The following is a 14,372-nucleotide window of genomic DNA, read 5'->3' on the forward strand; positions in this document are numbered from 1 at the left end:
GGGACTGAGGTTTGAAATGACATCCGGATTTAATTAGAATTTAAACAAGAAGGATGTTAAGCTGTTAGCTGTCCCTTAACTTGGTAAATAGTTTTGTGTATAGTTCACCAGTTTTCCAATTTGAGTCATGCAGTGATTGTAGTTGTATTTTGCTTAATTGTCTTGATAGATTCTATTGTATTTTAAGTTTAAATGGTTGGTTTAATGGTTTTGTACCTTAAACTTGACAGTGAACATAAAAATTAGGGCTGCAACAAATAGTTGTTTTCATTACTGATTAATATGCCAGTTATTTTGTTGACTAATTGATTATTGGTTTGATCCATTAATTGGATAGCAATAGTGAAAATGTCTATCTCAGTTCCTCATGGTCAAAGGTGATGCTTTTATTGCTTCTTCAGTCATTTATATCAAAGACATTGATATAAAACAGAAAAGCAGGAAATCTTTCTATTTGAGAGGCAGAAGACAGTATTTTCTGCCATTTTTACAAGTATTTGGCAATTCTTTTTCTGTTGCAAGGCTTTTCAATGAGTTTACTACTTATTGTAGCTCTGCATGAAATAGCTCGACAAAACACAGAGCAAGTTAACAGCTACAAATACTACTGACACACAGCAGATACAGGTATCACAAGTATCATTTACAGGCCTGCTGTAAGCCAAGCCCTCTTCTCTGGTGGGTGTGGTGTATTGACATAGATGAGAGCTGCTGCAGTTCCTGTAGGTCCAGCAGCATGTAATAATATCTGCGGTAAATCTGATGCGGTTTGAAATGGGTTTAGGCACGGTAATAATCTCTATTGTCACTTCTACGCTCGTCCACTAATCTGTATTTTTGCTGTGGTAATCTCTTGTCTCCATGGGGATTTATTGTTGTAGTCCATGAATGTCGTTGCCATGGAAACCTGTTCCTCCCCTCTCTGCCCCCGTTCTGCCCCTTTTAGAGCGAGGCTGGGCCGATATGTTTATCTTTGTGATATCTGCTTAATCGGAAAGTAATAATGTACACATGTGACAACCACTGAAGGCAGCAAGTGAACTTCTCTTTTCTTCCTTTTTCTCTCTTTTTCTTGACTTCTGCACTCCTTCTCCTGTGTCTGCCCCTCCATAAAATTTTATCTCTCAGCCACAGGTCAGGAAGTTGTTGTTGCTATGACGACAACCCCTAAAAGCCAGACTGACAGCAATAAAGTCGTAAGTGGGAGAGCTTTAGTGTTTGTGTTTGTGCAATAATGGGTTTCGTTACAGCGATCCGGTCAGTAAAAGTACATATAAAAGTCAGCAAAATAGAAAAATATGATGGGTGGGTCTTGCCTTGTGTTATCATCTGAAAGGTCTTTGTTTGATAGGTTATTTATTCAGTATTTTTTTTAATTTCCTTGGAAAAATTTTATTGCGAAATATCGCAGGCCAAGACTGTGAGGTAATGGCTCAGTATTGTGGAGATTCTCTGAGGGATTGTAGATTGTCCATGCTTGTATCCATTAGTAATCTGGCACAGTGGGCATGCACAGTAGGTGTGGTCTCTCTCCTTTCTCCTTCACCCATCCATCTTTCACCTCTCTCCATCTCTCTTCCTCCAGCACTCTATTTGCCTCCACTCTGCTCCTCTTATTCACACACTTCTCCCCCCACCCTCTCCTTTTCTGCCCTTGTTTCTCGGAGCGATAGTCCCGAGGGAAGCAGACGCAGAGCTCCGAGGGAGAGGCGAGAGAGGATGAAAGAGAGAAAATGGCAATGACGGTTTGTAGGGCAGGCATTTGCTAAGAGCTGGGGAGTGAAGGAAAGGCAGATATAGGCAAAAAGAGTCAAAGAAAGTGAGAAGAAATAGAAAGGAAACAGGAGGTGAAAAGAAGTGAAGAGAAGAGACAAAAGGGAAGGAGTTACAGGGGAAAAGAGAGCATCAGAAGCAACTATAGGTAAGGCCATTAGCTGTGTCCTACAGTTCCTTTAACCGTTTATATGATTGGTTTGTGTAGTTCAGCAGTAAAGCCTTGAAGGAGCTGTTTATGAACCATAAAGAGTCCCACCACTGGCAATCCTTGTATAAGTTAATTTTTCATCTTTGCTGTGACAGTCATGTGCAACAGCTGCTCTTTGAATAGCAACAGCAGGTGGAATTTGTGTCAAGAAAACATCATATTCTAATCTGATTGAGTTAAGCAAATAATAAGATTAAAGAATGCTAACCAAAAACTAAAATAAATACTGATAAGCTGCTTTCAAGTGCCAAGTAGCCAGCAAATATGTAAGCTTATAGATAATGATAAGATGAGGAAATGAGTGCAGATATGCTAAGTGAGAGGAACAGACGGAGAGAAAGATCATGTACATAAACACAGAAATACCTCGTGTAATTCAATTGGCAACACTAGCTGTGTTTTGAGTTTAGTCTTATCATTAATCTGCAGGATTTTCTTGCCTCGGAAAAGTGGGTTACTTACGCTGCTAATTGAGTGTAAAAAAGATTACACATGAGTTGTACAGTACTTGCCTCTAGACAAAGAGATACTTTGACGTCTGGCAATAGTTCAATGCTTTTCATACAGGTCTGCTGAAAGCATGTTACAGTTACATAGAGAAATACTGCACAGTGATGGCTGCCAGCTCCCAAACACTGACTTACATTAGATGCTTAGCAGATGATTTAATAGCCATGAACCATTCCCTGTGTGCATATGTGTATATATATGAAGAGAGGCTGTAATAATGTCACTGCAATTGTTTATGTGGACTGTGGGAAGAAGAGAGGCAGAGGAGGGGTCGAGGGGGGACGATTGGAGGGGGATTGAAAGGGGGCCCGGAAGAAAGGGATTGAGAGAGGAGAGGGATGAGTGCAGAGATTTAGTGAAAAAGAGAAAGAGGCACCCCAGGCTGGAGAGTAGAGGATGGAAAGAGACAGAGAGCGAGAGAGAGAGAGAGAGAGAGGAGAGGGTGAGTTAGAAAGTTGTGAGAGAGGTAGAACAAGGTTCCCGGTGTAGAGAGAGAGGGGCCGGTTTAAAGCAGGCCTAAGAGGCCGTGACGAACATCTTGCAAAAAAAGCCGCACTCTGATGCCAACTCACACAAACACACACATAGATACGCTGCTGGCTAGTCCATTGAGAAACCCAGTGTCTCAGAGGAGTGGGCTCTGCAGTAAGTAGGTAGTAACAGACCTGTTTTGATGAGTCTACTTAAAGGAAGTATGAAGGAGCAGATTGGGCATGACCCACATTCATCGTCTCATATGCAGGAACAAAAATAGGCTCCCATTGATTTAATATTTATTTGGACCCCATGCACACATGGCATCCTGCACACAACAAACATTTCCAAATTCCTGCATGTTTAAAACCCTATGCAACAGTGTCATCATGCCTGCACTGTACAGCTACACTTTGCTCAGTGCCAAGGTAGTACCACACAGATCAAATTCAGCAGAGTCATTAGAATCCATCCTGCTGTGCACCATGGATACAAAAGTGTGTAGATGTGAAGTTACTTCATTGTTTAAGTGAAAGTCTTGACATGCTGGTGGCACAAGATGTAAAGCAAGGGAACACCAAAGTCATTAGGATTCATCCTTTGGGAATGAATGATGACTTGAGCTGATTTTATGTTAATCCAACCAATAGTTGTTGAGATAGTTCAGTATGGACCGTAGATTGAATAAAAGAAGTGGATGTAGGAGCCAGGTGTGACCATATTTGGAGCTAAGTTATCAGCTAATGCTAGCACTAGCTATTGAGCTTGCTTAGCAAGGTGCATCTATAATTCATGTTAACTATGGTATTAACTGGGATGCCAATTCTTGCTAGCGGAAACACAGGCTTTAAGCAAAATGTACTACCGGAAAAATTAAACAGGTGACTCCGTAGTTTCTTTTAGTAAAAGTGAATGATGAACAAGACATTTTTATGCGACAAAGTCAGATATGACAAGTCGTTTTATTGAAGACCGTTTAAGTGAACATAAATACTGTAACAGGAGTACCTTTTTTTCCAAATCAAAGCTTCATAAAGTAAGTGCACATTTAAATAAAAAAATATAATATTAAATAAAAATAGCCTATGAAATAAAATAGGCCAATCTTTTTCCAAAATAAATATATTTACATGAGAAAAAAATAACAAACATTACAAAAGAACTAAATATGGCAAACCCTAGTAAGGGCAGCATTAATATTTTCTTAAAAAAAAGAAAATTTGAACTATTTCGATATATGCGATGTGCTCTATTTCCATATCACATTTAAAAATGGATATATCGCCCAGCCCTAGACTGAAGTGATGGACTGAATGATCTTCTGACCGACAAACAGCCACACCGGCTGAAAAATAGATTCATGACCTGATAAAAGTGAACATTTTAACAGGAATCAAGTATTGATGCGTTTTCTCCTTATCTATACAAACACAAACAGCATTACACTGCCTCTGGCATTTGCACACACCTACATACACACCTCTCTATCCACCCCCCTCCTCTCCTCCCTGCCTCATTAGCCGATCATGCGTAAGGAGACCTGTTCTATTTTTACTCCCGCCCCCACCCTACACACCACTGCTGCACCGTGTGTGTGTGTGTGTGTCCTCTCTTATTGAATGTGGCAGGGCAGAGAAGAGAAAGTCGGTAAGATGGTCAGAAAGTAAAATGCGCACAACGTTATGAATAATAGAACTGGAGGGAGACGGCCAGAGAGATATGGTGGGAGAAAAACAGGCAGAGAAAGATTACGAGCAAGTGAAAGGACAGTGGATAACAATGACTTCATAGTGGATGAATGAATCATGCTTAACCCTCAGCCTCAAGCTGCTCGTGTAGTAACACACGCACACACACACACACACACACACAGACCAAAACAGACTGTGTATGTAAGGTAGATGCAGGCAGGTTCTGACATTCTGACCTCAACTTCCCCTCGAGACCAGTGTCGTGGTCATGTAGTGTTATCAACTAATTAATGTCATGCTGGATAACTATGTCTGTTGCATTGATAGGGTGTGTGTGGACAGTGCTGCCAAAGATATTTGGGTTGAAGAGTGAGAGTGTGTGTGTGTGTGTGTGTGTGTGTGTGTGTGTGTGTGTGTGTGTGTGTGTGTGTGTGTGTGTGTGTGTGTGTGTGTGTGTGTGTGTGTGTGTGTGTGTGTGTGTGTGTGTGTGTGTGTGTGTGTGTGTGTGTGTGTGTGTGTGTGTGTGTGTGTGTGTGTGTGTGTGTGTGTGTGTGTGTGTGTGTGTGTGTGTGTTTGGAGCTTGTTGACCACAGCTGCGGGGTAAAACCAATGACTCAGATTTTAAGAATTGAGTAATTTCCCCTCATTCAGTGTGTGTGTGTGTGTGTGTGTGTGTGTGACTTCTTTTAACCAGCTGTTGACCCAGATGAAACTCATTATGTGACATAATGACATCCTAAACTGTTTTTTTATGTACTTGTGTAAAAGAGACTTGGACGACTCCAATCTAATGGCTAATGGTTCAAACAGCCATGAGCTCATGTACTAACAGCCAGCTGTGAGCCAAAGGGCCACAATCAGATGACTTGTATAACCCAAATATGTTTAATATTTATGTTGTAGTCCCTACATGACATGACTAAAGGAAATTTTGTATTTCCAGAGAGATTTTTTTCTGTCTCTCAAAGACAATTATTGTTAAAGTAATTCTGATTCTGATTCTGAAAGAAAAACCATGAGACCGTGTGGCTCATTTATAAAAGATACACCAGACTAAAATTCAAATCGCGTGCCATGAAAGATTTATATTTGTGCCAAATTCAGTCAGGCAGTCTGATTTTTCTCCAGCTCTCCGTGATACACCAGCAGCCAAAACAAAAGTCTATCATTCTTCAAGGATATCATTTAAAAAATATTTTTTTAGCAAATCTAAAGCTCTTCCATCGCTCTCCTCCCTCGATCTGCAGGTTGACGTGTCACCATGACAACAGAAGCGGGCTCTGAGACAGAGGTGAAGGAGAAAGCCGAGGAGTCAGCCGCTCAGCCGGACCAATCAGAGACGGCCCCGGAGGAAACCCAGGAAGCAACCAACGCTGAGGGAGAGGAGAAGGAGAAGGAGAAGCAGAAGGAAAAAGAGGGGAAAGAAGGAAAAGGAATAGGTCGATACCTGCCAACATGGCTTAAGAAGCAAAAGTCTCAGAGCCAGGTAAAATGAGTACATCATCAAGCAGCAATCCTTTTGTTTTCTAATCATAATTGTTATAATTAATGATTGTTTTGGTTACAATGTCTGTTCTTTTTTCCCCCTGACCCATTAAGACCTCCCCGACCAAGGAGGTGCCGACCACAGAAGAAGCAGCTGACGAGGTGACACAGGAAGGGGACGGGCCTGTCCCAGAAGTAAACGGTCACGCAGAGGAAGTGGAAGAGAAGGAGGCAGTAAAGTCAGAGGAAGTCAAGGAAAAAGAAGCAGAGTCTCATTCCACCGCCAGCGCAGACACTGAGGTATTGGTCATACAAGCTTTAATCTCTCCCCTTTAGTGCACATAATGGAAGATAAAGTAGACAGGAAGTCTACCACTAGTCTGCATGCAACTTCACAAATCATGTTCATTTTTGTTGAGGCATGACTATTCATTCTCCAGAAATACGAGTTATTAAATGGCAGGGAGAGGGAGAGGAACATTTGGAAGTAGAGCCACAACAATTAGTTGACAGTGTCTAATAATTACTACATTTTTAAAATAGATGGTGATTTTTCATGCAAAAGTTGCAGAAAATGTTATAAAACAGAGAAACGCATGAAATCTCCATATTTTACATCATATTAAGCTGAATATCTATGGGTTTTGAACTGACAAAACATTTGAAGACACCTTGGACTTTGAGAAGCAGACAATATTTTCTGGACCAATCTATGATTGTGTTAAATAAAAATAGTCAGCAGATTATTCAATAATAAAAAATAATTGTTGCTTGCAACCCTCGGGAAGCATAAAAAACTAAACTTGGCTAAAATCTAGGTTCATTTCATTGTGCTTACTTACAAAAATTAAAAAATGCACACAGATAGTGAGACGTAGCTGACCCAGATTTATTGGACTGTTTCTTGGCCGAGCACAGTCACTTCCTGGAGTCTGCTGGTTGAGCAAACATGAGCGTAGTATTGACCTTTTCACGCCACTCTCTGCAAGTTAGGCAAATGAGTGAATGTCCCAAAATGTCAAACCATTCCTTTGAACAAGAAGAGGAGCATCACTGACAGTGAAAGTATGCTGCAGCAGTAGAAAGGCATGACTTCTTTTTTTGTTTACTCTGATTTAACAAAAGTGTACTGGACATAAACAAGTAACTATTCTTATTTATTAGCACATATTAGATTCAAATCAGGCTGTTAGTAACACCACATTGACAACTGTAGTGTTGATGTCCCATAATGTCAGTATGCGTGTTATGCCCTGTTGCAAATGTGTTCATAATCATAAAGGTGAAACCACTGTGCACGCTAAGCTGGTGTAGTATTTTGCCTAAACAAATGTCCTCCTTTGACCGTCAGCCACATGCTTTATTCAGTAACTCATTTTAATATTGACTAGATATTCAGCGATTACATGTTGTTGGAGCGTCAGACAGCCTCTTTCACAACGCTCAAACAGTGAAACAATACACTGACAGTCACATCAGCACATGCAGACTGTTGAAAACTACTGCTCAGCCAAGAGAGGGAGAGACACACACCCACACACGCACAAAGCCTTTCTCCCTCTTACACATGCACACACATAAACTGTTCCATCCAGTGATCACATTAAGCCACTCAGGCCCACCCAGTGACATCAACTTTTGAGTAATCAGGCCAAAAGAAACGCCTGCAGTTTCTAAGAGCAAATTCAGAAGAGAAGGGGAATTACAAAAGGAGAGAGGGAGAAAACAGCCTTCCCTGTTGTGGACAAACAGTCAGTTTTTTTGAGATTTTCTTCCCTGCGTTACAGATTTTTAGAGGACATTGTGGTTTGACTTACTTTTCCTCCTTTTTTTTCTGGCACCTTGCAAACTCTACCAGCCTGCAAAGGAGGAGAAGGTGGAAGAGAGTCCTGAGAAAAGTCCTGAGGAGACTACAGTGCCAGCAGAGGAAGAGGGAGCAGAGGAGCAGAAGAAGGAGCAGGAAGGAGAGGTGGAAGCTGAGGCTGAAGCAGAAGTAGGAGAAGGAGGAGGAGGAGGAGAAGGCCAGACCTCAATTTTCCAGTCTCCTCTTCGTCTGGTGAGGAAGAACAAGATGAAGCTGGTGGTGTGTCACGTGACCCTCCTGGACGGGAGCGACTTTACCTGCGAGGTGGAGGTAAGACTTCCACAACACTCAGAGGAGGCGCACACACAATGTGGAGCATAAAGGAGGAAGATGCCTCCCTTTCAAACTAACATGCACCTTTTTGCCCTCTAACTTTTTAGAGCCCTTTAAATGCCCTTTAATGTTTTTGTTTACATAATGCCATTGCTAAACAACACAAATCTTTAAATATTTTCTGGATGCTTAATACTAGGGTTCTTATTAAAATCTTGTATGTTGATGATTAGCAACAGCACTAATTTTGAAGCATTTTTTATTTTTGTAGATCAGATTAAATAAAACTCCTACTTGTAACCTAAATGCACCCTTCCTAAAACAGCTTTAAAATGATATGGATGAATATTATTTCATGAGAAACGAGAAATTGCCTCAGTCGCCTGAACAATAGTAAAAACTACAATTTGAAGCCAGGACTCTAGATCGAAAGATAACATATAATGCATGATCTTATGCTGTACGGGCCATGGCATCAAAAACGACTTCTTTAATGGATTCTCACTGGGGACATTTTTGTCTTACATTTTTTTTGTGCAAGTGTCTATATTTTGGCTACACAGTTGAATATACATATTATAATTGTTGAGTTTGAACTTGAGGTTGAACATTTATACCATATGCATAGACAGAGCCAAAATTATTGAAAAATTAAAAAGTAAATAAACATTGTCCCTGTGAGGCACAAGAGTTTTACATCTGTTTAGATAAGAAAATAGGTGGAGAAATGTTTGTTCTATTGGCTGATGTGCATGAAATTAAAGAATGTTAGAACATGGAGTATGTTTGTAATTCTCCACTTTAATGTTTTCCATGAAAGGTGTCATGGTGCAAGATAAAATAGTCCCTCTAACAATCAGATTTTCTGTATTTGATATGGACATGTCAGTGTATGAGTGACTAATTAGACACTCACTTACATTTGTTAATGGCAAAATCAATACAGTTCATCAGACAGTTATTATATTTTCGGTCTGGAACAACAAACCAACTGTCAGTCAACTGACTGACCAATGGACCAACGGACTGTCATTGTCTTTTAGAAAGATATAACAAGCTACTGACAGAGAGGACGGACACATTGTCCGTCTTTTGTTCTCTTGCTAATCAAGTCGGCCACACGTGAGTGTGTCAATGATGTAATTGCTAATAGGATCAGATCTGTGTGTGTGTGTGTGTGTGTGAGTGTCTGAGTCAGAAAGTTAAATACCCCCACACTCATACTCACACACAAACACAAAGTGCAGTTATGGCAGAAGCATCCACTCACATAGTGCGGGGCGGGGCTTAGGGGATAAATGCAGAGCAAAGCAGAGCACGCTACAGGGGCTTGTCTGGTGACCACAACACACACACACACACACACACACACACACACACAAACCTGGCAGATTATGGGGGTCCCACCAGATTAGTTTTTCTGCATCTGTTACTCCCTAAAGAGCACGTGGCCGGGACCTCCCCTACACACACTCAAACACACTCATACAGATACTCACAGCATCACATTGCTGGTGTCAAAAGCTCTGTTGTAAACATTCATAGAAATGGGGATTAAAAGATTTATTGGAGTTCCCCAAATAGAAGTGATTCCATAAGTGTTTTTAAAATAATTTGATCAGGAATGTCTCCCCCTGTTGCTAATTATCTGATTAAGATGAGTGTTTTTTCTCATTATTACAGTATTTATGGTTAATAACTTGTGTTTCCCAAGCAGTATGCTGTTTTTAGCAGTACCCCTCCTCACATTCCCACACTCACTCACTCCCAGAATAGCCACAGTCCAGGTCCACTGGAGCTGTTAACAGTTTAGTGCCTGGTTCAAGGGCCCCTCAACAGAATAGGGAGCATTTGAGGGATTTCAACTAGCAACTTTACCACGCTCAAACCTCTCTTCCCCAATCTACAGTTTGCCAACGCCCAACAGCGTGCCTGTGTGTGTCTACGGCCGTTTAAACAGTAGCTGCTTTGTCTCGCAACAGAAAACGCTGATACTGCGACTAACTGCTATTGTCCTGCAAATCACACACACACACACACACACACACACACACACAAATCAATCTATCCCACCGTCCACACACTGGCATAGTTAGGTCGCTAGAGAGGGAGAGATGCACAATGCATTCCAGAGATTAAATTTTCTGTTTTGCCCAGCAGGCCTCCAACACACACAATACCACACACATACAATACCACACAAACACACACACACACACACACACAGACCAGTTTACCACTTTCTACTCTAACTCCACATCAATTCTTTTATCATCCATCTGTCCTATTTATTAACCGCATCAAATTTATTCCAGGGTAATAACTTAATGCATATTTTATTAGTTGTAATGCCCTGAATGAAAATCTCGTCCAGACGTTTTTTGCCTCTCGGTGGGTTTCAAAGGAGAGTCTTAGTGTCACATGGTCTTAATGCTGTTTCTAAGAATTTCATTAGTATTGGTTTCAGCAGGATTGTAGTGTCACACGGTTTAAGGACTGTTTCATAGAACTTATTATGATTCAGACATGAGTCAAGTAGTGTTTGCATATATTAGGCACGGTTGCATTAGAGCAGAGCTTTTACTGCCTTAGACTGAAAAACAAGATACACACGAGACAATTTCTGTTTGATAGACATCCACCTCTTTGTGACAGTTGTTCTTAGGTAGTGCCTTGCTTGGGGGCACATTGGCACAGACACAGACACCCTCAAAGGTCAAATTGTCACATTCTTTGGGCGTTCAGAATGCAGTTATACTGTGAGTGCATGATTGTGCCGCATGTCTTTGACCAAGTATAGGAAAATACCATAGATGCTTTCAGGACAAGAAGAAAAATGCACTCTTTCATCCTCTTTCCTTCCACTTTCACCACGCTCTCTGCCCTGTCTGCAACTCTGTCTGTGTAATGCCACCGTGTGTGTGTGTGTGTGTGTCTGCACAGTGTTAGACTGAGGGTGTTCTGACTAACTGAAAAGAAATGAACATTAATTATTTCATTCTTTCTCATCTTTCTCCCGTTTTCCACCCGCTGTCTGACCTTCTGTCTGTCTAAAGGGCGCCGCCATGTGTTTGCGTGCGTGCACGCTCGTGCATCGCATGCATGGATGTGTGCTAAATGTCATTGTCATAGTTTAGTGAGGAGGATTTTATAGCTAAGGCCCCCATCGGGCCTATGAAGGAATGTGTTGCCAAGAGACAGATGGAGAGATGGAGAAAGAGAATAATGAGACAGATGTAATGAAACAGAAGAAACAGAGATGCATTGATAGAGGAATTGAATAGGAACTCTATAAGTGTCTCACCAGACCATGCAAAATGAGATTTTGAACTTTTTTCAATAGGTACTGTCAAGCTTGTCAAATGACATTTGAACTTGACAACATTTTTTTGTAGCTTGTAATATGTTTTTGCCCATTGAAATGTACAGTATTGTGCAAACTCTAATCTTTGTGTTTGAATTTATTTCACTGCAGAAACGTGCCAAGGGCCAGTACCTTTTCTTTAAGGTTTGCGAGCACCTTAACCTAATGGAGAAAGACTACTTTGGACTGTCATACAAGGACAGCCATGAACAGATGGTAGGTATTCACATGCACACACAGGATGTACTGTATGTTAAATCAGTCAGTAGTGTACACATGTAGAAACTCCAGACATGGACGTCTGTATAATGTCTTGTGACTGTCATGATAGAAGTTAACGTTCCTCTGCTCTGCCTCACTATATCTCGCTCTCTCCAGTGTTGGTTGGATCCCACGAAGGAAATCAAGAGACAGATACGCAGTAAGTTTTGTTTTGAAATTACACTCAAGCTGCATTCAGGTTTTCATCTTTGCCATCCATCCATCCATCCATCCATCCATCCATCCATCCATCCATCCAACCATCCATCCATCCATCCATCCATCCATCCAACCATCCATCCATCCATCCACCCACCCACCCATCCATCCATCCATCCATCCATCCACTCATCCATCCATCGAGTTCATCCACCCATCCATACATCCACCCATCCACCCATCCATCCATCCATCCATCCATCCACCCATCTATCCATCCATCCATCCATCCATCCATCCATCCATCCATCCATCCAACCATCCACCCATCCACCCATCCACCCATACATCCATACATCCATCCACCCATCCACCCACCCATCCATCCATCCATCCATCCATCCATACATCCATACATCCATACATCCATCCACCCATCCACCCATCCACCCATTCACCCATCCACCCATCCACCCATCCATCCATCCATCCATCCATCCATCCATCCATTCACCCATCCACCCATCCACCCATTCACCCATCCACCCATCCATCCACCCACTCACTCATCCATCCATCCACCCACTCACTCATCCATCCATCCATCCATCCATCCATCCATCCATCCATCCATCCATCCATCCATCCATCCACCCATCCATCCATCCATCCATCCATCCATCCATCCATCCACCCATCCACCCATCCATCCATCCATCCATCCATCCATCCTTAACAAGATGTTTCAAATAATACAAGGGCTCCAGCTTCTCAGCCAAAAGTCATTAAATATAAATACTGACTTAATAAAAGAGTTCAAGTATCTCCGTATTAAAGGAAAAATGATCAGCCTCACAATGACGTCCAACAAAAGCTTGAGACATTTGAAACCAAACCACAACAGCGGTGGTAACAGAGGTTACCAAAGTGTGATAACTCTGCTGCATTATTTATCAATATCTTTATCAACTTGTTGCGATCAGCGCCTGTAAGGACATTGTTCATTTATAAAAGCAGGGCAGGGTGGGGCATCTCAGCTTTTGTTGATGGACAGCTATCAAGTGTGCAAAGCAACCAGCATGGTTAAAGCTTTGTTTTGTTTTTGAATGCATGCATGGACCCTGAAACAATTAAAACCGCATCCTCCATTTGTGTTGACGCCCACAATCTGAAAGCACAATGACAAACATGACCTTGTTTGAATCTAGTTTAATCAATTTGCTGTTTCTGGAGTTTTTCATTTCGTTTGTTGACAAATTAGATTTTTTTAGGCATTTGTGATTGGCCTGTTCCTGTTTATTATATTTTGCTGTCCTATGTTAATATTTTTGACGGTTTTTGAAGAGAATGCCAATAACTTTCGCTGACTTTTCATCAAGAAGAGCATGACTTACTTTTGCTGTTTCTGTCTTGCATCTACTTCTACAGTGTAGAAGACAAAACAGACTTTAACACGCAACTTAAGTCCTTGCAGTCACACTTTTAAGAGAACGGCTTAGTAAAAACATATCATTTTGGCCCATAAAGTGTTATTTTAGAATTAGTATATGTGAGGTAGTTGGGTGTGTGCAGACTGTAAGTGTAAGCACCACAGTGTGTGTGGTGAACATGCATGCCTGTGTTTTTGTGGCTGTGTAACTGTGGTTCATGGGTGAGCAGTGTGCATATGCAACTGGCTGCATGTGTTCATTTGTGTACATTTTTCTGTGTGTTTGAATGTTTATAGTGTCTGAGAGAGAGGCTTTATCATGTGAGTTGGACATTTCTGCCAGTGTGTGTACAGACATAGCATCACACAAATAACAGGTTTGACACCAATTTGCTCTAAACTACCATCAGCGTAAACTCGGCTGTCACCGCTCTACGTCACTACATACCGGACTGGAACCTAAACATTTGTAACTGAAAGTTTTTTATGGGTTCTTGAATCATTTTGGAAGGTTCAAAGCTGCTGCACATTCGGTGCTTTTAAATCTGTCTTAAACCACCCTGTGATACAAAGATCTTAGATAGAGCTTTTGCAATGGTCACCTGAAAAAGAAGGACTTTAATGATGACATGAATTTAAAAACAGTCTCTAGTCACAAACTTTGCACGGATACAAGTCAGCATAGTCAAGGTCAGACATGAACATAAGAAAAACCCATTTTATTCTATTGTTGCACTGTTGACGTTAACTTGTTCAGTTAGAGGTGGGCGATATATATCGTCTACAATAATATCGTTAAAGTTGTTTTGACGATATGCAATTTTACATTATTGAGTATTTATAAAATCTCAAAAAGAAAACAAACTGATGTTTATCCA

The 14,372-nt window shown here is 41.2% G+C and overlaps 1 protein-coding gene across 14 annotated transcripts in view; it reads left to right on the forward strand.

The window, feature by feature from the left end:
- Positions 1 to 14,372, forward strand: part of epb41l2 (erythrocyte membrane protein band 4.1 like 2) — a 65,672-nt gene that overhangs the window by 13,788 nt on the left and 37,512 nt on the right. For 13 of the 14 annotated variants that reach the window (XM_059356012.1, XM_059356017.1, XM_059356023.1 and 10 more), the window contains exons 2-6: positions 5,907 to 6,145; positions 6,259 to 6,444; positions 8,003 to 8,278; positions 11,757 to 11,861; positions 12,024 to 12,066. In XM_059356012.1, the coding sequence (XP_059211995.1) occupies positions 5,921 to 6,145; positions 6,259 to 6,444; positions 8,003 to 8,278; positions 11,757 to 11,861; positions 12,024 to 12,066 (835 nt within the window). In that variant the 5' untranslated portion in view covers positions 5,907 to 5,920. Of the gene's footprint in view, positions 1 to 1,710; positions 1,922 to 5,906; positions 6,146 to 6,258; positions 6,445 to 8,002; positions 8,279 to 11,756; positions 11,862 to 12,023; positions 12,067 to 14,372 lie in introns of those variants that run through there. The other variant, XM_059356013.1, reaches the window with a different exon arrangement.

The sequence above is a fragment of the Centropristis striata genome, chromosome 18 (assembly GCF_030273125.1).
Source record: "Centropristis striata isolate RG_2023a ecotype Rhode Island chromosome 18, C.striata_1.0, whole genome shotgun sequence".
NCBI classification, from domain to species: domain Eukaryota; kingdom Metazoa; phylum Chordata; class Actinopteri; order Perciformes; family Serranidae; genus Centropristis; species Centropristis striata.